The sequence below is a fragment of the Dioscorea cayenensis genome, chromosome 2 (assembly GCF_009730915.1).
Source record: "Dioscorea cayenensis subsp. rotundata cultivar TDr96_F1 chromosome 2, TDr96_F1_v2_PseudoChromosome.rev07_lg8_w22 25.fasta, whole genome shotgun sequence".
NCBI lineage: Eukaryota > Viridiplantae > Streptophyta > Magnoliopsida > Dioscoreales > Dioscoreaceae > Dioscorea > Dioscorea cayenensis.
In genome coordinates, this window is record NC_052472.1 from 19,350,495 (window position 1) to 19,376,361 (window position 25,867).

Consider the following 25,867-nt stretch of genomic DNA (forward strand, 5'->3'; position numbering starts at 1 on the left):
TAGATTTTTCTCATAGGAATTTTTCTCTTGCTTAAGCAAGGGCATGCGCTCAACAAGAAATTGAATGTTTGGTCATGTCTTCTCACCTGGTGACACGGGATTTGAACTGTAAGTCTGCACCTAAAAATCCATTACCATCACTATGTCCAGCAAGTTTAAAATTTAGGTAATGAAATTATTACATTAATATTTTTCATAATGAGGCCAATATCACAAGACTGGATTTATGGACGCTTGTTACTTATATTTATTTTTTAGCTATTTTAAATAAAAGAAGTTATCAATATGAAATAGATATATTTATATCATTGTATACATTAAAAATCAATAATTTGAATTATTGATGAGCTTGTGATTTGGCGAACGATACTTTGAACTATTTATAGTCATATATAATAATTATAGTTGTTATATCTTGCCCCACATGGCTTTAATATATATTGGTTTCAATAGAGGAAGTGTATTTACTCCAAATTTATTTCAACAGATGTGACCTCTAAATTGAGAGTTTCTAAATAAAAAATTTAGATTTTGAGATATTGAAAACATATTTCTAAGTTCAATTATTATTCAAAATTATTATATATCAACATGATTTACATAAACTCACCAACCAATAGCTTTTTTTTTTTTGACGTATGATACTTGTAAAACCATCAAAGACTTATGTTAGTTATAACTTCACTATTTAAATTTAACCAATAATTAGACATATTATACCAACATATTTTTAGAATAAGACTTTCGACCCGAAATAAAATAATCAAATAATACCCCATAATAAAATATATATTTTACCCTTATTACCAAAACAATAAACAACTGTGAATTACCCTACACACTGTACACAATCAATTGCATCCTAGAAAGATAACACATTAATTGTTAATTAAGCTAACCATTAATCAAGATTAGACCTTCCTCACAAGAGCCATCATAAGATTATATATATATTATATAAATGTGCATACAATATCATTCATGGGGCCATGCAAGATGAGATGCATCTTTTCAAGGACCCACACAAATTGGTGTTATTTCAATGCACCGACAGCTTCAAGAGGTTGAGGTGCACTGTTGCATCAAAACAAAACAATTAATTAATTAATTAATTATTACAATTTTTTTTTTAGTTTTTTCCATCAGTTTTCTGAACTAGATATTGGGAGTATCACTCAAAATTCTAAACTGCTGGCTGAAGTGATTTTTATTTGACCATTTTAACTAATTTAGATGGATTAAAAAAGTTAATTAAAATTGGTTGATAATTTAAAATTTATAAAAAAAATATGTTAATGGTCTAAGATTATTTTTATTTAAAAAAATTAATTTAATAAAATATGTAGTTGAATATAATTTATTGGAAGTTAAAAAACTATATTAAATATAAGGATAAATTTAAAAAATAATATTTTATATTTTATAAATTTTCTATATGGTCAAGTACCTATAAAATAAAACAATTAAAAAAACAGAGGGATTTACTTAAGTAATCGCGGGGATTTTATCACTTAAATCAATCTTGATTGGTGCATGAAAAATTATGTGTGTATATATATACATATAATAATTTCTTTTTAAAAAAATTCAAATTATTAAATTGAGTTTTGAGATGGTAAAAGCTTTACATGTGGAGATGACATTGGATTCCAGTGAGTGCCAAGCAATCAGTGAAGAAGACACACTCATGTTGGTAGATCTCCAAACCTTCAATTATTGAAACATCTTATATACTTTTCTAGTTATTTTGCTTCTTTTTCTTTGTCATTTTACCCGTTTTTGCCCTTTGTCATTATCCTAAAGGTTTTGTGAGAAAAACATTTTTATCTACAAACCAATAAACCGATACTTTATCAATAATTTATTTAATTAATCATACTGTAATACATATATATATATATATATATATATATATTTGACAAATAGATTACAAATATCCCCATTTAAGAGAAGTCAAAGATATACAAACATGAATCAAGTTCAATAAACTGTATCCTTAGTTTATGAGAGTTTTAGAATTCAATCTAGAGTCTCCTCCAAAATGAGCACATTATATAAAGAATCCAGTATCAAAAGATTATGAACCATTGGTCAATATAATCTATATGGTTAGAGGCGTTTTTTTAATATACTATTTAATATTTCAGTTAATTTTAATATTTGTATGAATTAATTTAAGGGTTTAAAAGTAAATTTCTATTTTTGGATTTTAAAGATAAATAAATAAGTATGATATTTTTTTGAAATCAAATAGACAATTAGAGGTATTTTGAGGGATACATAAAATGATTTATTACATTGAAAACTCATAAACTAATATTTTTGTTCGTTATGATGTATCAACGCTAATATAATGTTAGCGTTGACTTAATCAAGCTAATAGAATGGGGAAAAAATCACTCTTGTTTTTTTGTTTCTATATTTATTTAGGTAATTCACATGAGACTTATTACTTATAATATAAGGAAAGTGCTCTGAATTCAATTTATTATAAATATTAAATCAATTGCAAAATATACCGCATTGCCTACTCATAAAGTAGCCATTTTTGTCAAGCAATTTATGATATTATATTGATTAGGGTAAATACAAAGAAACTGACACTAAAAAAAAAAAAATTTATTCGTCTTCCAAAAATATATTTGTTTAAGAGTAAAATAAATTTTTTAATTTATTATTATTTTTATTTTAATATATTATATATTATAATTAAATACAACAAGCATATTAAAAAAATACCAGGCATAACAAAAGATTCTAAGTTTAAAAACAGGGGCTTATCCAAATTATAAAAAGCTTGGCTTGTTTAAACAAAGCAGTTTCATATTTAATGTATATATATAAAAAAATATTATGATAGAAAAAGATGTATCATCTTACAGGGGTTATCCAATTTATATTTTTATCATAAATTGATTTAGAATCCATAGCTCCTATGAATAAGTGTGCATTTTTAATAAAATAGACAAAATCAATGTCGGGGGACGAGCGAGGGAGCTCTCCTGAGAGAGATCGGCTCTGTCAACCAGGAGTGCATTCAACTTTCAAGTGCCCTCAACTATCAAAGTGGGGAGAGTTGAATTCACTTTTCACCCAGAGGTCAAAGGGGTGCTTGAGCACCCCCTTATCCCAACAAATTATATATATATATATATATATATATATATATATATATATATATATATATATATATATATATATATATATATATATATCACTGTGAGGAGGCGTAGTTCAAAAGCCCTCTCTCTAATTTTCTCTCACACACTCACTATTCATTTGAATTTTTTTATTTTATTTTTTTAAAAAAATAACAATTTTTATAAATGAATACTGATAATTAAAAAAATGTTTGGAAAAAAATATATTATTTTGATATTTTATATATTGGTTCATATAATATAAAAGATCAAAAAAATTATTTTTAGCCATTTATTACAAATCAATTTATATAGAATAAAAATTATAATTTTTAAAAAATAGTAAAAATATATTATTTGACCTAGCGATTTTTATAAGGTAGGATATATATATATAGAAAAATACTTATAACATTCTATTGTTTGGCCCTTAATTTTTTTGGTACGTTTTACATAAAAAAAATTATTGACTGTATTTTATAGTCTCTTTTATTTTTTATTTTTTTAAATAGATCGATCAAACGACAATGAATATGTCATTTAACTAATCTGATTATATATTTTTCTAAATTTTTTTTAATAAATCTCAGCACCCCCTCTACTTTTCTTCTGATTTCGACACTGGTTTCACCCGGTGAAGAGAATCGTGTACAGTTGGTCTAAACGTCATTTGGTATAAAAATTAAACTATATATATATATATATATTAAACAGGGGTAATAGTAGAATCACAAGGTATGACAAGGCAACAACCATGCATGACCAAGTGATGGTGCCAAACTTGTCTCCTTCCCTGGTCCAGCTCACCACCCTCCCTCTTCTTGTTGGAAGGTGTCCATCTCTCAACATGCTCACATGGAATTTATCATCTAATTAAACATTTTTCTCACCTTTCTTTCCCCATTTTTATTTATTTACTTTTTAATTCCCTCCATCCACCTCTCTACCTTTCCCACCATCCATTATTCCCTTTCTCCTAAAAAAAGAGAAAACCCATTTAATTAAATTTAAAAAAAAAAATAAAAAAAATAAAACAAAACCAGATCTCAACCAATGTATCCTCCTTCCACTACTACAAAAACCCAACCCTGTTTCCTTCCCTCTCTATCCTCTCTACCTCCCATTCTCTTCTTCTCTTCTACCAATTTATATTCATCCACAAAAATCAATTCATTTTTATTTTTAATTTCCATTCTTTTCCACACACACACCCCCCACACACACAAAAAGAAAAAGAGAAAGAAATGAGAGAAATCCTTCACATTCAGGCAGGACAATGTAGGGAACCAAATTGGAGGGAAGTTTTGGGAGGTGGTTTGTGATGAGCATGGAATTGATGCAACTGGTAACTATGTGGGAGGTTCTAGCCTTCTACTGGAGAGAGTGAATGTGTATTATAATGAGGCAAGTGGTGGGAGATATGTCCCAAGAGCTGTGCTCATGGATTTGGAGCCTGGGACAATGGATGCCTTAAGAACAGGACCTTATGGTCAAATTTTCAGGCCTGATAACTTTGTTTTTGGCCAGAATGGTGCTGGGAATAATTGGGCTAAGGGCCATTACACTGAGGGTGCTGAGCTTATTGATGCTGTTCTTGATGTTGTTAGGAAAGAAGCTGAAAATTGTGATTGTTTACAAGGTATTATTTTCTCTCTTTCTTTTTAATTTTATCATTTCTGAATTGTTGAAAAACTATTGAGAAGATTATAGATCTAGACATCTGGTTGAAAAAAGAAATGAAATATCAATTTTTTTTTTTTTTTTGCTGAGTGTTTGATAATAAATATAGAGTTATTAGTCTAAAAAAAATTTTAGATTATAAGAAGATGAGTGGATGATTGGTTTGAGATCATAAATTATTGATGAACTTATGTGATTTAAGTTAAAATACTTTTATAATTTAAAAAACATATCTAATTAAGGTATACTCTTTGTGATTTATTTGTAAGGAGATCTATTATAAAGAATTTTTCTTTTCTTACTTATAACTTTTAAGTGGTGTTAAAATTAACTTTAAATTAAATATAATGAGAAGGTTTATTATTCTATAAATGAATTGTTTTGAGATTAATGAATAAAAGTTAAGTCAGAATTAATCATTTAAGACATATCTTAGAGGCAACTAGATAACATAATTCTTGTTTTTAATGAACAAAAAGAATTTTTTTCTTTTTTTCTAATAAAAAAATACTAAAAAAAGTATTTCTAACTAATATATAAAAAATAATACACATATTTTTACCATAAATGTTAATCTAATTACATGCATTATATTATGTATGAAAAAACAGGATTTCAGATATGTCATTCACTGGGAGGAGGGACAGGATCTGGGATGGGAACATTATTGATCTCAAAGATTAGAGAAGAGTATCCAGACCGTATGATGCTAACATTTTCAGTATTTCCATCACCCAAAGTGTCAGATACAGTGGTGGAACCATACAATGCCACCTTATCTGTGCATCAACTAGTGGAAAATGCTGATGAGTGCATGGTTTTGGACAATGAAGCCCTCTATGATATTTGCTTCAGAACTCTCAAGCTCACCAACCCTAGCTGTAAATTTCTTCTCTCCCTTTTCTTTTTTATTTCCTTGTTTTATCATATATATGGTTTGGTTAATTTGAATATAACTGTTATATGTTTTGATCTATAATTTCCGAATTAACTGATATGGAACTATTAGTTATTCTAATAATTAATAACACAACTTATCTCTCAATGAAAGCTAATTCATAGGAAGGAAGGAGCCCATGTTTCTTGTGTGCAAGTAGTACACTTTTAGTAGCTGGATCTGTGTGGATGGCAATTTTAAAAAAAAAAAAAACAATGTTGTTGTGGTGGATGTGGTCCATTGGTCAAGTTACTCCAAAATCTTTAGCATAAATTGTTTGAAAGCTGATTCAATGAGCCACACACCTAAACCACCCTCCCTTTCATTAGGACAAAAAAGCATTTTTATAAGATTAATGAACTCACAATAAAGATGTTTTTTATTTATAATATGTCTATATCTAATAGTAATATTTGTTTGCACGGATGTAAGCACAAATTTTTGAACCTCTGTTCTTAATAGCAAAAGATTAGCTATATCCATAATTTTTCATCTTTTAATATGATATCACAGTCATTATTGTTATATCAACTATGGTATGATCTATTAAAAGTAAGTGATTTGGAATTTCATTTTTTTATGCATGTTGAAAAAAATATCTACTGAAAGAGCTCATATAGAGTTTTTAAAACTTTGAATTTTTAATAATGGTGGGTCAACGACTATATGCATATATACCATAATTATAATTATTATATCAATAAAGATTGGTCCAAGAAATAGAAGTTTACATCACTGAAGTGAGTGATTTTGGATTCGAATTTTTGTGTATGCAAAAAAACACATGTTAGGAAAGGCTTACTTTATTATAGAACTTCTAGTATTTTGCTCGGATTGATTTAGAGTCGATTACTTCTAGGAAACCAATGAGTCAAAGACCATATATTATTAATAATAATATGAGGTTGAGTTTTCTAGAGATATCTCCGATCCTAAATAATCTTGTCCCCTAAATCACTGCCACCATTGTCTAATCCAAATACGGTCATTCTTTCCGCTCACTCACTTTTTTTCTTATTTTTTATTTTTTACCTATATTTATGTCTATGGGTGTTTATAAATAATAAATTCTTATTTTTTTCAGTTTTTTTGCTTACGTTTGATTTGATGTTTATGAACGTCCGTAGATGATGAATTCTATAATAACGTTATATTCTGTTTAATGTATGAATCCAGTTGGAGATTTGAACCATTTGATATCAACAACAATGAGTGGAGTGACATGCTGCCTCCGTTTCCCCGGCCAACTGAACTCCGACCTCCGCAAGCTCGCCGTCAACCTCATCCCCTTCCCCCGCCTCCACTTCTTCATGGTCGGCTTCACTCCTCTCACCTCTCGCGGCTCTCAACAATATCGTGCTCTCACCATTCCCGAACTCACCCAACAAATGTGGGACGCCAAGAACATGATGTGCGCCGCCGACCCCCGCCACGGCCGCTACCTCACCGCCTCCGCAATGTTCCGCGGCAAAATGAGCACCAAAGAAGTCGACGAGCAAATGATCAATGTCCAAAACAAGAACACTTCCTACTTCGTTGAGTGGATTCCCAACAATGTCAAGTCCAGTGTTTGTGATGTCCCTCCTAAAGGCATGTCCATGTCTGCCACATTCATGGGTAACTCCACCTCAATTCAGGAGATGTTCCGCCGTGTTGCCGAGCAGTTCACGGTCATGTTCCGGCGCAAGGCTTTCCTGCATTGGTACACTGGAGAAGGCATGGATGAGATGGAGTTCACTGAGGCTGAGAGTAACATGAATGATCTTGTTTCTGAGTATCAGCAGTATCAGGATGCCATTGCTGAGGATGAGGAGGAGTATGTGGAGGAGGCTGAGGAGAACTGAGATTCAATCAGCGTTTCAGTGTTGCTTGTGATCATAATGTGTGTTTTGTGAGACTTTTGTGATTCTGATGCTACTCAAACTCAGTAATAATGGTGGTCTTTGTTGTCTCCCCACATATAATCTCTCTCTCTCTCTATATATATATATATAGCTCTTGTATGATCTCATCATGTCTTTCTGTATGTATATGTTGTTATTTGGAATTTAATTGAAATTGAAGGTTTGTAAAAAGAACTCATGAGTTTATGTTGTTTGAATTGATGCCACATTTTCTTTTCTTTTATTTATTATAGAAAAATGGATAAACTATAAATATTAAAAAAAAAAATTAAAGGTTAGCAGAAAGACCACAAAGAAAAGGAAAGAGACAAAACAAAAATCTCACAACAGAAATAAATCCATAAAACATGAAGAACAAAACACTAACACTAAAAACAGGGAAGATCACTATACTAAGGACTATAACAACACAAAAGATAGACAAGCGGCGATCTTTCTTCAGGTGTTAAAAACCATCAAGTCTGGTCTGGGTCTTCTGGATGACTAGTGAGTTTCCGCGAAGTTGAGACCTCTTTTAATAGTTAGGATCGTTTCTTTAAGCATGATCTTTTTTTACAACTAGTTGCACTGTTTATTCATTTTGTTTTGTTTTGAGCCTGTAATACAAATTTAATAAGACTTTCTGTTATTTTTATAAAATAATAGAGACATTGATTATTGGAATCAATTAAGATAGAAAGAAATTGGAAACGCTTGAGGTGAAGAGTTGTAGTGAAATTTTTGTCTTTTGATCCTGGATAAGAGCAATGTGGAAAGGAAAAATTTATGTAAATGACTCTAAATAGTTGGGATTAATGACTTGTTGTTATATATGTATGTATGTATGTATGTATGTATGTATGTGTAAAAATGAATGCATATGATGAACAGAATTTTAGTTGTTGTCTATGGAAAATGGGAATAAGGATTCTCATTTCCAGGCCAAATCAGCTTGGAAGTTGTTTAAGCAAACAAAGTATGAAATTCCACACTGCAACACAGTCACACTCTTCATTGAAGCAAAAAATCAAACACTTTGCGAGTGCCGGAGAGTTTGAGCATGTCTTTGATCTCTGTAGAGCTGTCCATCTTTCAGAATCAAAGCTTGATTCTTTCACACTCCCTTGTGTTCTCAAGGCCTGCACCACCCTCTTGGCCTTTGAAGAAGGGCTATCAATCCATGCATTCATCATCAAAAGTGGCCATGAATGCAATCTCTATCCCATGAATTCTTTGATTGAAATGTATACCAAGTTGGGCTTTTTACCAGATGCTCGCAAAGTGTTTGATGAAATGCCTCAGAGGAATCTGGTGTCTTGGAATTTGATGATTTCTGGCTATGGGGCATGTGGTTATCCAGAACTTGCACTTGAATTCTGTGGTTTGATGAGAAGCCAATTTATTGCTTTGGATGAAGTAGGCATCAAGATCATTCTTCGTATATGCGGCAGTGTGCAGGCTCTGAGAGCCGGCGAGTCTATTCACGCCCGTGTGTTTGTGTTTGGTTTATCTAATGAAACTACATTGCTAACAGCAGTATTAGATATGTATGGCAAATGCAGAAAACTGGATGCTGCAGAGCAAGTGTTTGATGAGATATTGTGCAGAGATGTCGTCTGTTGGAATGCGATGATAACCGGGTATTCGAAAGGCAATAAGCCAGAGAAAATGCTTGAGCTTTTCAAGAATATGTTAGTAGAGAACTTCAAGCCTAGCATCCCGACAATGTTGCTCTCAATTCAAGCTTGTACTCAGTTGTCGCTACTTCATTTCGGCAAGGCACTGCATAGTTATGCAATCAAAAACGGTTTTTTCCCGGATGTTTCCATAGGGGGATTACTGATAGACTTGTATTCAAAGTGTGGTGAACTTGCCTCTGCTTGTTCGGTTTTCTATGGGATGTCGAAAAGGAGATTAAGTTTAAATTCATGGAGTTGTTTGATGAATGGCCTTGGCATGCATGGACATGGGAAAGCAGTTTTGATGGTGTTCTTTCAAATGCTGAAGAATGGGATTGATCCTGATGGCATTTGCTTTCTTCTGATTCTATCTTCTTGTAGTCATAATACTGGGTTTTTCGGATATAGGGCGGAGAGTTTTCCGTTATATGGTAGAACAGTTTTGGAATTCGACCAACAATGGAGCATTATCGCGAGCATGGTCGATATTATCGGTCGGTCTGGATGCTTAGAGGAAGCCTTGAAGTTCATATGCAAGATGCCCTGTAGAACCAAACAGCGATGTATACGGAGCATTCCTTGGGGCATGCAGGATCCATGGACACTTGGAGATGGAAAGAGTGTTTACCGATTTTTTCGTTGATTCAGATTGCACAATTCCCGGGTTTTATAAGCTTGTATTGAGTGTACATGCCTGCAGAAATAACTGGGATGAAGTTTCGAAGATCAGAAGACTTATTGAAGAGAAGAGATTCAAGAGCTCTTGTGGTTGCAGTCTAATTGAATCTAGCTGATTAATCTTCGGCATTATGAAGTTTCAGATACAACATAATCAAAGATCAGGTTCAATGAAAAGAGCTTTCTATTGCTTCAAAGTTTAACTTCTCTTACAAAGTAAAGTAGTACATTATGTTTAACTGGATTATTACCATCACCATCATGTACAGATCACTTGAACTAAATCAACGCTGAATATTTCCTTTCCATAACTGAGAACTTCTATAGACAACCTTCAACAAAATTAGAAAATGAATTGAATTATACTTAGCTAAATCCTAAAACCGATTTTTCCTAGAAACCCTCATGGCTTGCACATGGACTGAAGCTCCACAGTTGTCAGTAATATCATACATGTTGGTCTAGACCCGTCCGATTGGCGAAAAGGGTGGGTCTAGAAGGAAGGATGGATGGATTTGTTCCAACCTCTTCTTCGTTTTTTTCTTTTCATCCTTTGCTACTGCTTCAATTAGGTTCCTCACTTCCTCCTCAAGTAGTAACTTCAGTGAGTTAGAGTACAGTCTTAGTCTGTTCTCTTCACAACCACCGGAAGTTTCGGAACCATGTAACATTGCAATACAAATTGAGAATGCCTGTAATGCCGATAATTGTGCATGGAATTGAACTGAATACACTCCTTTTCCTTCAGCTGTGACTGTCAAAGCAGGTACTTTGTCTTTCTTTCCCTGTTTACAGAGCAGTTAAAGACAAAATAATGTTTAAAGGAATTAAAAGATTACAGAGGGCGAAAGGTTATTGGAATACAAAATGTAATTAGTATAAATTGGTTATAATAGTTGTATCACACAGATCAATTCTATATGGGTTTCAGAGAGCCCATATGGGTTCCGAGAACATAGCCATTGTGTTAAAGTATTAATTTCTTGGTAAATAGAACAGGTGCTCGAAAGTGGCAATCAACAATCTAGGTGATGAGTAAGATAGCATTCGTGTTCAAGGTGATTTTGTATTCATTCATAGCAATGCTAGAGGTTTTCAGGTGGATTTCACGCATAATGTTTCCTCATATCCAAAGTTACAAGTGCGGACTTGATAAACCTAATGTTTCTACTAAAGCTAGATATTGTTTGTTCAATCATCAGATATCTGGGTGACATAAACATAAAAAGCAAGACAATCTTTTCCAAGGCCATTTGTGTTGCATGATGTGCATACCATAATTTTAAATTCCTCATTAAAAGCAGAAGTGTTACGTCTTAAAATACAGTCAAACATATACCAAGATCATGTCATACCTGTGAGAACAGCATCATTAACTTTTGGCTTTCATGGCGTGTATGATTTGTCTTACTCCCACGCGAATTGTCAAAAATAACAATTGGACATCCCATGTCCCAACCACCACAATCACAACCACCACCAGTTCTCCATCTATCAAGCAATGATGAGGGGCCACCTTTGGTATTCGGCAACCCATGGCTTCCACTAGGAGTGACAACCTTCATGTTTGCAGGGCTTGACAAGTTTGGGCACTCCTTTGCACTAACCTCATCTGTTTGTAATGCTTTTGAGTCATCCTTTTTACCAAAAGGAATCTGAATTACAATAGCTGCAATTTCATTTTGCGGCTGCACATCTACCGGTGTCCAGGGCAAAGAAGCAGAGCAAATTGGGTCACAAGCAGGACTTGAATCGTTAGTGTCTAAAGGTCTAATTCCAGCCGAGCTAGCATTAGTATTTTTGGTGGGAATTTGCACCGAATCTGAAGAATAATGACCTCCTTCCTCCATAGCTCGGTTCTTTGCCAAGGCCATGTCATGCAAAACGAACTCTGTCACCATTGAGTTGTCTACACATCCATTATCATTCATTGATGAGCACAGATAACAAGTAGCATGCATTTGACCAATTACTGAAGGTGACTGCCCTTGTCGGTCTTTTTGTGCCCCCATGCTGTGCTGCTGCTTCTCTTTTCTGAAAGGTGTATATCCAATTAAACGCATTATTCGTTTTTCCATTGCTTTTGCTGAAAGCTGGAGTTCTGGATCTTTGACGGAGAACTCAAATGATGGAACACCGTACTTAAATTCTAATCTAAGAGTTCCATGCAGGTGAGCTGGTGAAGAACCAGCCATTAAAACGGGGTCTTCCCCAATGAAACAATCATCAAATTCAGTCTTCTCTGCTACATCTGAGAAGTCATTCAAAAGGGATTTACACAACTGCCTACTTTTTCTGGGTGTTTGCAGGATCAGTAGTAGTGATCCCAGAAGTTTCTGTTTCACCAGTTGATGGGTTCCGCAAAAGATCTGGATTTCATGATGGGATCAAACATTTTTCTTCAGAGGACTAAACCGAGGGTCTCAAACTGTCTTTCAGATAGCCTTTTCTATGCGACATGGAACCTTTGCTGAAAAGGATTTTTGAGAAAGTGAAGAATGTGCCTTTGTCATGACAAACATTTCCATCATTTTTGTGGACCAAGCACTTGACTGAGGCTATCCTTCAATTCTTCATCTTCTGTTCTGGAGGCTCTGGACCTCCTGAGCATGAACTGTTGAGGTCTCGACTGCTCTTCAGCCATATGGCGGAAGGGACAAATCATATCCACATTTTTGGAAAAAACTGATTGAGCAGGAACATTAGACATAGATACATGCTCTTCACTCAAAGAAACAAGTGGTGATTTCTTCTGTTGAGGAGTAATAACCAGTTCATCTTGCTGGGACCTTGCCAAAGGGGTGATTTGATCTCAAAAGATAGGAAAGCCTCCTTGCTATCCACTGGTTTGAGATTCCTCTCACCTTCTCTTTGCTTCCTCATTTTTCTAACTTCTCTAGAGCTATGATACATAGAACCCCTCTTTTGGACTTCATTATCTTTCACAGTAGGCCTAGAGGCATGCTTGACGGCATGGACTTGAGGAATCAGTAAGGCTTGCTTCTGGGAGGCTACCATCCAGAATCTTCAATTCAAAAATATCTGTCTTTAGTTTTCCCTTTTCTATCTCTGGCTGTTGGACAATCAATAAACATATAAGTGGCTTTTGGCCTCGGTCCTGCCTGGTAATTTTCACCTTCCAAAGCTACATCTAACCCCCATATATACAATAATCTGAAACAAGAAACATGTATTAGGTTTTTCAAGAGCGAACCGACATGACATAAGCTAGAAAAATGATATGCATTGGCCGATGTCATTTGATTCTTATGCTTCATAACATCTGATATGTTATAATGTTAAATGGTTGCTGCAGCAAAGTGTTATGTAAATGACTTCATAATGATTGATTAACAGTAAAATAACTACTCTAACAGAGAGTAAATATTGTTAGTTTGGATGAAATGTAGTTTGGCACATGAAGCATAATCTCATCAACTTTGTCAACACATGCAATGGCTTGTGATTTGTTTAAACTAATTCAAGAAATTTAACATATGTCACCACCTTTAGAATATGAACCCACCTTTAGAATATGAACCAACAATCTTGTCATGAAAGAGGGGATCTCTGTCACTAAGACAACCAGCTCACACCTATACTATTGATAAACGGATTACTCTTGATACATGGTAATATTTGTAGGTTGAAACGTTGAGATAATTTCTCGGCAAGGGGACTAGTTATATACCTTAGAACTCTTCATTGAATAACTTGGGAATTGCCAACTAAGATCTATCAAGATAGAAGTGCTGTTGTACAAAATGTACTTCTAAGAAATCATCCCATAGATCCTACACCTACCCAAACACAAAAATATTAGGTCAAATATAGGAATTAAATGCTCCTTTTCGTTCTAGGATATCTTGCTACCAAAATCATCAATCTCTACCAAACTTGTGCCACAAACCCACATTGTACTTGGCAAGAAATCTACTAACGAAGATAAATCAATACGGATAACATGACTGACTCTTTTGATCACAAAACCTTCTTTTGCTATACTAACACTGAAATACATCCAATGATCACCTAATTAAGAAATTCAGTACTAGATCCACAAATCAGCAAGAATGATACAGATCAATGAAGCAAAGTGGATGCACAACTGAAACTCTGATTACAGACCTTCTTAGCTATACTAATACTGGAAAGCACATTCAAAGATCACCTAATTAAGACATTCAGTAAAAAGTGGAATCTAACCTTCTGACTCCATCTAATCAGTATGAATTTGAAAAGCTTAATTGTAAAACCCTAATCAAAAACATTCAATTGATCACATGAAGAAATCCAAAAATCCAGAAATCAAAACACTAGAGAACTATGCAGGATTGAGGACCCAAAACAAGATTCCCACAAGAGAAATCTGCAGACGATCTGTCTTTCAACACATTAGAGCTAAAGTTCCACCAGATCCCATGAATTAACTCCAAACAAAACATAGACCCAAAAAAAATCACATTTTTCGCAGAAATAAATCATGATTTCAAACAATCATACTTGAATCATGCATCAAAACACAAGCTTCCAATTTTTCAGAGACACATAACTATAAACACACAAAGCAACACAAAGCAAAGGAAACAAAACCAATGGATCACAGAAGAGTGAAGAGAAGAGTACCAGTGAGAAGAGAGGAAGAGGAAAGGTAATGGGGGACAAGAGGGCTGCGGCGCCGCACTGAAAGCTTTTAGTGAAGAGGAAAGGAAAAAGCCATGAGTGGGAGTGAAGACAGAGAGAAGAATGGCGTGTATTAGTACTACGAGGAGTTGGGTATCTCTCTCTTATTTATTTTATTGTTATTTATTTATATTTATTTTTATTTGGAAGTGAAGGAAAACATGGAATCTAGTGATTTTGATTTAATAAAATAAGTTATTTATTTATTTATTTATTTTTGCCTTAAATAGAGCAGGGTAATATTTAGAAGGAGTGAAAATAGAGAATATATATATATAGTTCCCATGAATTTAGAGTTTTTTCCGTCCTTTTATTTAATTTTTATTTTTGGAAGGCAAGAAAAACATGATATCTATTGATTGTGTTGAAACAATTAAATATGTTCATGCTAATTCCGGAGTATTTTTAAGGTAAATAAGACTAGAACTCTGCTTACTATATTGAAAGGCATACAAGCCAATATTCTCCATAGATAAAATTATTTTTGCCTGTATTAGAGCACGGTATATATTTATTTATTTAAATTATTGAATGAGAAGGGGCAATATTTAGAAGGAATTTATTTGGAGAATAGAGAATATATATATATATATATATATATATATATATATATATTTAAGATTCCATAAATTTAGAGCATTTTCAGCCTTTTTATTTTATATTTTTGGAAGTCAAGAAAAACATGGAATCTAGTGATTGTGATGTAATAAAAAAACAATTTGTTCTTTTTTTACTTAGTATTTTTTTAGGAACATTTTTTAAGGTAAATAAGCCTAAAATTTTGTCCATAAAATTTTATTTTTAATTATTTTTAATTAAAATTTTGAGCTTGAGTTCACTTGGTTTAAATTCGCTTCTGATTTATGTACCACATTTCTCAATTTAAAGAAGAATTGTATATTCTATATCGTCCTATTAAATATATAAATTAATTTTATTTGCTTTTCCCCCTCAAATTTTTCTTATATTTAATTTTCATGATTATTAATATTAAAACAAAAATATTTGGAGAAGTTGTCGGTCATTACACTCCAAAACCCATGGTCAACAAGAACTTTATAATAAATAGCACACTCTCGTGCTATGTCATGTGCCTATCACTTCTTTGTCCTCTCCATAATCAATGCTTATTAAATATACATGTGGAAAACAAAATTAAAGAGATCTAAGTTTGGATATATATACCAATAACGTATCATTTAGAGACGTTGCACAATACCATTAGATTATTTACGTCGGCTATCATCATTTCATGTATGGGTAAATTTTTTGATATGGCACTAAAGCTCTTTTTTATTTTGAAGTTCAAATTTCAATTTGAATTAAAATAGCTACTTAATTTTAATTTTATTTTGATCTATCGATTCGTGAAGATATTAGAACTATAAATTTGATGATGTACATCAAAATCTCTTTCTCATCATATATATATATATATATATAGCATTGCTTACTAACCCGTGATAATTTATCTCTTACTGTGAGTAAAGATTTTCACATCAAACATAATATATACGAATTTGTCGACAATCTTCTATGAAACAAAATCGAAGTTAGAAGAATTATTTTTTGATTCAAATTAAAAGTTTGACGAAAACAGGATCGTAATTTACGCTGCCATCAGAAAATTTCCAATGCCAAACAATATTAAACAACAGTAGATCTATATAAGAAATATGCACAATAAATAATAGTAAATCACTAAATCTTCACAATTCCTTATATAAGTAATAGACGTTAAATTATAATCTAACAACTATCATTAAAATCTTATAAATAAATTTTTGCATACATACATACTCATATTACCTCTACCTATATATAGGCCTATATGTATACATATATATGCAAATTTAATTTTGTTTGCATGTGTATATAAATCCCTCATTATAATTACCTGTATTTGTGTTTTTAATGGCTCTAATATATATAAATTTAAGTCTATAGTTATAAATGTAGTGTACTTTTATTATAAATATACTATTTTTACTTGACATTATTTTGAATCAGAGCATAATTAATCTAACTTCACTAGGTTTACAAGGATACTCAAAGCAGCTATCAACTACCAAGGAAAATGATTTTAATTATGATAAAATATGGTACTTTCGAATTTGTGATGATCTTGGATCAGGCTTATATGGTTAGTAAGGATTACACCATTATTTATTTTACATAAAATTTTAATTTAATAAAATCGCAAAGAGGAAAGTCATCAAAACTTTTCGATTTTGGGATGAGGTGGTGCCATTGCGATACCTTAAAGAAAATACTCAGTTTAGTTACACATTGTATCTCTTCAAACCATCATGAAGAGTAAACCAATCTATGTTTTATTCTCACAAAGGGCTAGAGTCAACCACTTTTACTCCTAATTTTATTTTGTGGAGTCGGAGTTTTCAAATTTCATATCATATCACAAAGATTTCATAAACACTGTGTATAGAAAACGATAAATTTTGAATTTATAATTTTTATTAAAAGAGAGTTATTATTATTATTGAAAGGTTTGTCTCAATCAAGAGCATTTATAATATCTTGCATATGCAACTATTTATAAATAAATAATTAAAAAGCTTTTGTTAATTTTACCTATAATTATAGTGGGGCACTCATATTACCACAATAAGATATTGGTCCAAAGTAATTAAAAATGAGTATAACTTTGTAAACTAGTGGACTCGTACCTATAAGGATCTGAATACCTTGCATTTGACTGCTTTTAGATTCTTGATTTTTAGACTTGTAGGTCAAAAGACTCTTTAAAAATTATCACCATTATTTTCTTACAGTTAGGCAGGATTTTCTCATCTCAAAGTTTTGAAATTCTATCATTTTAGTATTTGAAGCCATTATTAGACTCATGTCAAACGGGACTCTTAATTAATTATAATGAAAATATTAGTCACGGGCTCTTTTGGTTTGAAGTTACTCAAATTTGAGACTTACTAAACACAATGGTGGTTGGTGATAGTGTGTCTTTAATTGTGAGTATAGTTTTGCGGTTCAAATGTAATTTACCTGACGGGTTCGTAGCTAAAAGTTCATTAGCTGTGTGCATGCGTCATTAATTACATATATCTTGTGTTTATCAGTATGTATATATGGATATATATATATCTTGGTATATATTCGAATTGGTCCATATCCTTTCTCTGCTTCCTTATTGGTCATCTCTAACAAAATCTTGTACGTCTATAACTAAATTCGATTTAGTTAACCCCTAAACTTTAAATCTCTTCTCGTAGTCCTTCTTTCTTGAAATACGTAATAATCGACTATTTTAGGTAGGGGAGAATTTAAGAGTAAAAAACGAATTTGAGTGAATTCTTGGGATGCGTTTTCTGGAGAGAGTCAAAGAGAGTGAAAAAATAGATGGGAATTCGGATATTATCCTGAATCACATTACTATTTAAAAAATTATTTAGCCATAAATATTTCACATAAATTGTAGTACAAAATTTTCAGTATTTTCTAAAATTTGAACTAGTAAGGGTTAAAGACCAATATGAAGTTCTTGTGCATATTAAAGAAGTCCAATATGCCACGAGACAATCCGACTGCGCAAGCAAGGGACCCTCCAAGCTCACTATGTTGTCCTTCGTTTACCCTACAAAGGCATACACAAATTTCCTATTGTAGGAGTCAGTGTATGTGCTTCTTCCCAACTCACTGTGCCCTCTCTTGAGTCAAACACATGTAACGAGGTCTCAGGAGTAACACCATTACTTGCATCATGCTTAAAAGCTCCAAAGTCTTGCTCAAGATCATTAGTCTTTGATTATGAATTCCTTTTGGCTTTTGATCATTTGAATATAGGTATCTACGTGATCGTTATGATTATCATCAAAACCGTATTGAGTGATAGATAAATCATAAATTCTTTATTTGATAAATATATAGTGAGCGGGAAATTCAAAACTAAATAAGATTGTTGTCATATAAATTGTCTCATGTCCTACTTAATGGTAAATAAAACACCTAAAACCTAAACTCACCAGCAGGGAAGTGTGTGCCAACTCGGAGGATAAATTGTTTGACCTAGACCGTCTCAACTTAAAGGACGCTGGAGTAAAAAGTGCTAGCTGATTTAGCTCAGAATCACTATTTAGCCGGATCAAGTTCTTAGGAGTAGTCAGTGGGATGTGACAGAAAGTTTGAAAGTTTTGTTTGATTGTTAGAATGAACTCCTCCAGCTTAGTGTGTGTTGTGAGGATCCTAGATATCCTAAAATGCATGCAATGTGTCAATTTTGTTTATGATTTTTAAAATTCTCTTCATTTTAATCTCAACTTAAACTTAAAGTTGGAGTAATTGATATGCTCAAAGTTAACTCCAATTTATTTAGCTTAAAGAACTCTAGTTGCTTACATTTATTTTGTATTGAGACATATAAAATGGAGTTGGATCTCATCAATCCAGTTTGATCAGGTTGTTGTACTTCGATAGAGATTGCCTCAAAAATGTATTCCAGTTTAAAATGCGCACAGTTAATTTTGATCAATTTTCATCAATCATAATTTAGAGTGATGAAAAATGCCATTTCACTCCTATTAAACTACATTAATTAGAAGTCAAAACTTTTTTGGGTCTTATAAAAACATATCATGGATTTCAAGATTGAATATAAAAAGCAAGGAAGTGCCACAGGAGACCAGACATTGTGGAAGTTTGCTAAGATGGAATTGCAAAAGCTTGCTATGCATGGCTGGTTTTCTATGTGATGGTTAAAAAGTGCTTGTCCTCATGCATGAACCAAGCTTCTCTAAATTGATTAAATAGTCTTGGATCTGTTTGAGTGTCATGTTGAGAAGAACATGAAAATGAAGAGAAAAACACTATATATTCTCAATGATGAATATGAACATGAAGATGGAAGTGGGCATGTGAATGGAACGCTTGGAAGTGCACTTTCATTGGAAGTGATTGTGTGCAAATTAGGAAAGGATAGGTAGCCATAAGTGATCCCATATGTCATCTATTTTTATGCTTCTAACTTGTCTACTCTGCTATAATTGCAGATGATCAAATAACCGGAAAAAATTATTAAAAAAAAAAGAAAAATTTGTACTTATTAAGGCAAAAATTTTACTAGTTCCTATCCATGATACAGAATTTGTGGACATTTATAAATGTTGAAAACATTTGGTGGGCTTGTCAAACATTTGATGAAAAAAAAAAAAACAAAAAGACGTTTGAAGGTGAGACGGGGTACCACGTATTCTTGGAATGCCCTTAAATTACTTGAATTGTAGTTATTTTTATCACATTTGACTAAATACACAACTTTTACAACCGAGTTTCGGTGTTTTTGACCATGTGCCTATCCACCTCCTATCATGTAACAATCCACTACGTTACGTATATATCCACTCAGTGCCATGTGACAATCCACTATCTTCTATAGTAGTTGTCGCTAGATTCACATATCCGCATATTGCTCTGCAGTGTTCATTTTGATCTATTAAAGATAATTATATATATATATATATATTGGTCATACGCTGTCTAAGATAAAAAAAAAAAGGAATACTACAACAACTATTAAATAGAGATTTTTTATGCCTTTTTTTCTAGTACAAATGGGAGCTCTCCTCTGATGCTTCTACAATAACTATTAAATAGAGATTTTTTTATGCCTTTTTTCTAGTACAAATGGGAGCTCTCCTCTAATGCTACTCAATCAAAAATCTCTCTACTCCATGTCTATAGATAACTGACAAACAAATGATTTTTTGCATAGTTATTTCCTACACTCTTGTCATAATGCCTCCATCGCGTATCATTGTAGGGTCACTTAATAATCATCGGGTAGTTTTACATAATTCAATCACTACATGCTCAAAGTCCTCGACTCTACTTGTACATTTAATCGCCTTTTTTTTCTAATAATTTTAAATGATTTATTTGAAAAAAAAATTACCACACATTCATTAATATATTTATAATAAAAAGCAAATTAAAAAAAAACTAACATATAATAATAAAATGTTCAGACGTTCTATATATATAAATTATAATATATATATAAATTATGCAAAGCATCATAAGTACCAGATTTAAGTCTAGGATGTTTTAAATCTAGCGGCCATTTGCGATCAAGTAAATAAATCGTGATGATTTGTACACGTTGTACACTGCACATCGCGATCACTGTCTGTGTGTGACTATGCGGTTTTATAACGTTCGTAATATAGGGACAGTGATTCAGTGATGTAGGACGTCCCTAGATTTTGAAATACGGGCGTCCCTGATGATGAGTCCTCATAAATTATTTATAAAATAAATATAATATATTAGTACTCGATATGTTATAATTAAAAGAATAGAAAATAATATGAGTAATGACTTTGCAAATTGTGACCGTTCTTTAATGCTTGTGTGTTGAACGAATCTTGTCATAATTTCGAAATATCTCTATACATACAATGTATTGTTAACCTTAGATTATAAATGATACACCTGACTTTTTTTTTTCAATCTTTTATCAATTTTGTTTTTAAAAAAAATACTCTCAACTTCAATTGCTTTGCTTTGGGAGGGATGCCTTCAAATAATTTTCAACAAAATCATGGGGAAAAAAAATCCTGAATCAATTATATACAATAATTCACTAATAAATCATCTTAAATATTCCCTTCATTGTAAATTATTTTTTATTTTTGACATTTGTATAAAAATTAAGGTTGCTACTAAAGCTCTTAAAATCTAAAACAATATATATATATATATATAAATATAAATTTCAGAAAATGACAAATTTTTCTACTCTTTAAAATGACATATAATGGAGAAGGAGTAATAAATAATAGGCCAACCATTTTTTAGCCTATTGGCCCTGATTTTTTCCCATAAGTTGTTTGTTTTAGGAAGTATCAGAGATCAAACTCTAAAATTCATGTAAGGTAAAAACACAGGTGTGTTGAAATATTAACTCTATTCGTGTATGCCCTAGATTTTTTTTTTTTTAATTAAGGGTGTTTGTTGTTTAAAAAAAATAATAAATAAGCGAAGGATAAAGTTTTGTACTGACAGTGAAGTGACCAGTTATCAGGATGTTGAGAATGTCGAAAAATAATGGCACTAAATAGGAAAGAAGTCAAAGACACTGATCCGTAATCCATGGATTTATGTTTTAGAAATTATAATATTTATCACTCTTTTAAATATGCTCACTAATCATGGAAAATTATAATTTTTGTCACTCTTTAAATATGCTCAAGGTGTAATGTTTGAAAGAATGAAAAAAATAAAAACATCTCTTTCTTCGAAAGATGGTTTGGAAACATTGAGTTGGGTGTATGGTGGCCTCAACAAATGCTTGTCAAGCCTCAAATCTTTTGAAGCCACTAGAACTCTGTTTTCAATTCTCTCTCCATGGAATGTCAACTTCTATCTTTGATAAAAATAGATATTTTTCAAAATAAGTTGAATGGGATCATTCCAAAACATCTAGGTAAGCTATTTCTAATTTTTTTTTCTTTTAATACGTGTGAATACTTTGTAGAGAGAAATGAATAAATCACTTAAAATATATTCAATGATAAAAGAATGTCCGCTATAAACACAAAACTCAAAACAAATGGTGAATAACATAAAGAAAAGGTGCACCACAAGTAATGATTTGGCGCCTTTAAAAAAATAGAAAAAAAAAGTTATTTAAGCTTTTTAGTTTTTTTCTTATTTTTTTTAGTATGATTCTATTTTTTAAGATTTTTCAGTATATATTAAAAAAAAAAAAGATGTGTGATTATGCATGACACCAGATCTAGTTTAAATCGTGGTATGTCTCTGAGTGCGAGCCTCGCATGATGTGATGCATTCTGCCATCCAACATGCATAATACTAGCATCTATGCCGTCTTGACTCATTTTACACATCTATACACGATGTATTGTTATTTTGTTATTTTTTAAAATACATCTAAACTCATTTTATTTTTATCTATAAATCAAAAAATTAAGAAAAGTTAATTACTCCCTACTTCAATTGGTTTGCTTTGAGAGGTTGCTTTTAAATAATTTCCATTAATTAATCATTAAAAAAAAATCCAAAATCTTGCATGTATTATACAAAATAATTCATGAATAAATCATCTTAAATAATAAATAACAGACACACCCAATAATTTGCCAAAATTATAATAATTAAAATACATTCTAAAACCCAAGCTCTCAAGCACCAGTGGCAATTTCGTAAATAACGTCAACATCCCATTCAAATCATTCGGTCACCCACGCCGGCAAGAGGTTCACGCAACCGCCACGTCAGCAAACAGTGGCAAAATCGTAAATAAATAATCAACAACGTGAATATCGTGCCCGTTCGTTACTCAATCCATTCCAAATGCTCGGTCAGACACGCCTCCCATTAAGGACACATGCTTAGAAACTGACACGTGTCAGTCTGAGTGTCAACCCGACTCACACGTGTCGGTTTTCAGTGCCGTGTTCGGTGGTGTCTTCTCCCCCGACCGTCCGATCCTGATCCTACGGCCCGGGATTCGTTTCCCAGTTTCTCCATCTCATGCTCTTCGGTTACTTGAAATCCAAATAAATCAATTTGTTTCCAATCCGTTGTTCTTCAATTTGTGATAAAAATCCAATTTTTATTGAGAGAAATCCAGAGAAATTTGGTGTTTTGAGGTGATGGAATCGCTTTTTAGGGAGCACTTGGATTGTTGCACATCACCTGTTCGACGGAATGCCTGTGAGACGTTTGGCGCTGTCCGGCAAGCACCGGCGCGCGCGTGTCGCTGCTCTGGCTGCGGGGATCACCGAGGTCGCCCCCGGTGAACAAGGCTGATAACCCGAGGTTGCACAACCCGTTGCTCCGGCAGAAGATGATGGGGGTGTGGATGGTTGGGCGTGATCTTTGAATGGGAAGGTGTCATTGTTGAGGATGATCCTAAGTTGGAGAGGAAGGCATGGTTGCAGTTGTCCCAAGAAGAAGGAAAGTCTCCACCTTTAGCCTTTGTTTTGAAGAGAATTGAAGGGATGAAGAATGAGCAAGCTATTGCTGAGGTCCTTTGTTGGTCTCGTGACCCTTTTGAGCTCCGGAGATTAGCTGCTCGGAAGGAGGAGATAAGCCGGAGTCTTGGTGGAGCATTTCATCAAATACGTTCTGGGTCTCAAGAATTCATTGGTACTCTTGTTAATCATAGCATACCAATGGCTTTAGCTACAACACGGCCAAGGAAAACACTCCAAGAAGAAATGATGGCAGTTGGTGTCAAAGGTTCATTCAATGCTATCATCGCTGCTGATGATGTTTACCGTGGGAAGCCTGATCCTGAAATGTTTGTGTATGCTTCTCAGCTTCTTAGCTTTATACCAGAACGGTGCATTGTGTTTGGGAATTCGAATTTGACTGTGGAAGCTGCACATGATGCTCGGATGAAATGTGTGGCTGTTGCAAGTAAGCAACCGGTGTATGAGCTTAGTGCTGCAGATCTTGTTGTGAGAAGGCTTGATGAACTTTCTGTTGTGGATTTGAAGAACCTTGCTGATATTGATTCTTTAGAGTTTGTGTCCGAAGAACCGGAGCTCGTGGAAGATGTGTCTCCGGCCACCGTCTCGGTGGCTTCTGATGATCTATTCTGGTAAGATTTCTTGGTTGTACAGTTTATTGTTTTGCTTGATTGATGTAAGTAGTAAATTGGTAATTGATTATCACTGATTATGCTAGATATTAAGAGCAGCATAGGATCCTCTTCTCTGAATACTGTATATATATTAGAGATAAGAAGAGAGGATGAATGATTTATATAGTTGGGTGGTCCGCATTGGCACCCTTGTTTCGGAAAACCGAAAACATGACATGTATTTTGTGCACATTTATTCGAATTCAGAATGTTGTGCTAGAATGTTATTAAAAAAGGAAAGTAAATTTACAAATGGTTTACTGGAATCTGCATTTGAAAATGTTACATTTATTCTGTCATTTGTTCTTTTGAAAATGCTTGTGCTTGAGTATGATTCATGAATAGGAATGCCATAATTAACTAACATATTTATATATTGGATGTAACTATTACAAGATAATTGCGACCTCGATCTTATGGAATGCTTGTTATGTTATTCTTTTTTATTCTGCTTTGTAAGAGTCATGGTAGCCTATTATATCAGTGATTATATATTCAATAAGATGGGCAATGCAACACATCTTTTTTGAATTACTCATTTATGATTTTGTTTCTTGGCATAGAAATATTCAAACCTTTTGTTAATACATTGAAGAATGCCTGATTTTTGAGATAATAATCATGTATTCGGACTTGCTGACTGATGCTACAAAGCTTAGTTATAAAATTTATGCCAAACGAACACCTGAACTTTATCTTACCTTTGTTTTATTTAACACTTGAACCTTGTGGGTTAATGAGTTGAGACACTTTTTATTGTTCACAATGGAAAAAGAGTGGCATGCATCTGTTTGTTTATTGCCAACAAAAAGACAGGAGACTTAAGAGAATACTGCATATATTGCTACAAAGATTAGAAAAAAACAATTACATATCAATGATTAATTGCAATTAAATTTAATGTCACTGTTTAATTAATCAAATGGAAGCATAACATTTTCATTCAATCTGAATTTACAACATACATTCACTGTAAACTATGTTAGCTTGGTATTGAGAATTCCTCCTCTTTTACAACTTTTTGTAAGAGCATTGTTTTTGCCAAAGTTTCTGATGAAAAATTAAACTTCACCAAAGAATGTTGGTAATTCTATATAATTAGAACAATAACTAGCCTTGAAGAGCAATGCAGTAAAAATCCTATAGTAAGAAGAATGTATGTCTTTCCTTTACTCTGTAAAATTAACAATCTCTTTGTCTGAGTCCTTCAACTCTGGTTTTTCTTCCAAGTCATTGACCTTCCAGAAACTGAACGACATAAGGAAATCAAAGTGCATTTTGGTAATCATTCTAACAATTAGGTTTTGATGCACATCTATACCAATCTCCTATAGCCTCTGCAATTGTCTCAGCCAAGCATAATACATTTCTTTTATTATTCAGAGTAAATTTGAAGAATAGTGTCATAGGTCCTAGATCAACTTCTGGTAATGGGATTTTTGTGGGAATATATTATAAATAAATAACTAATGGCAATATGTATAGAAAAAAATATTACTAGAAAGCTATTAACATTAATAGTTATTTTCTTTTACTTTATATTT

At 32.8% G+C, this 25,867-nt stretch overlaps 3 protein-coding genes and 1 pseudogene across 3 annotated transcripts; 3 read left to right on the plus strand and 1 right to left on the minus strand.

Moving 5' to 3' along the window:
• The first annotated feature begins 4,384 nt into the window (after positions 1 to 4,384).
• LOC120270516 lies at positions 4,385 to 7,835 on the plus strand (annotated as a pseudogene).
• A 720-nt stretch (positions 7,836 to 8,555) lies between these two features.
• On the plus strand, positions 8,556 to 9,962 carry LOC120274103 (putative pentatricopeptide repeat-containing protein At3g11460, mitochondrial). Its single transcript, XM_039280861.1, has one exon. It carries the CDS (start codon positions 8,556 to 8,558, stop codon positions 9,960 to 9,962), a length of 1,407 nt encoding a protein of 468 aa, XP_039136795.1.
• A 442-nt stretch (positions 9,963 to 10,404) lies between these two features.
• Positions 10,405 to 13,015, minus strand: LOC120274110. The gene is made up of 4 exons (XM_039280872.1): positions 12,787 to 13,015; positions 12,546 to 12,682; positions 11,353 to 12,366; positions 10,405 to 10,782 (listed from the first exon to the last, which is right to left on the minus strand). Exons 1-4 carry the CDS (start codon positions 13,013 to 13,015, stop codon positions 10,459 to 10,461), a joined length of 1,704 nt encoding a protein of 567 aa, XP_039136806.1. The 3' UTR covers positions 10,405 to 10,458.
• Positions 13,016 to 14,592: 1,577 nt separating this feature from the next.
• LOC120274120 (5-amino-6-(5-phospho-D-ribitylamino)uracil phosphatase, chloroplastic-like) lies at positions 14,593 to 24,542 on the plus strand. The gene is given in 3 exon segments (XM_039280884.1): positions 14,593 to 14,648; positions 23,417 to 23,528; positions 23,530 to 24,542. Coding segments are annotated over 3 exon segments (924 nt in total). The 3' UTR covers positions 24,286 to 24,542.
• The last annotated feature ends 1,325 nt before the right edge of the window (positions 24,543 to 25,867 follow it).

Coding starts and splice junctions, on each gene's coding strand:
- LOC120274103 (XM_039280861.1), top strand. CDS start 8,556: ATGGGAATAAGGATTCTCATTTCCAGGCCAAATCAGCTTGGAAGTTGT.
- LOC120274110 (XM_039280872.1), bottom strand. CDS start 13,015: ATGGTAGCCTCCCAGAAGCAAGCCTTACTGATTCCTCAAGTCCATGCC. Junction 12,683..12,786: donor CAAATCACCCCTTTGGCAAG/GTCCCAGCAAGA, acceptor CTGCTCAATCAG/TTTTTTCCAAAAATGTGGAT. Junction 12,367..12,545: donor TGAAGGATAGCCTCAGTCAA/GTGCTTGGTCCA, acceptor CATGAAATCCAG/ATCTTTTGCGGAACCCATCA.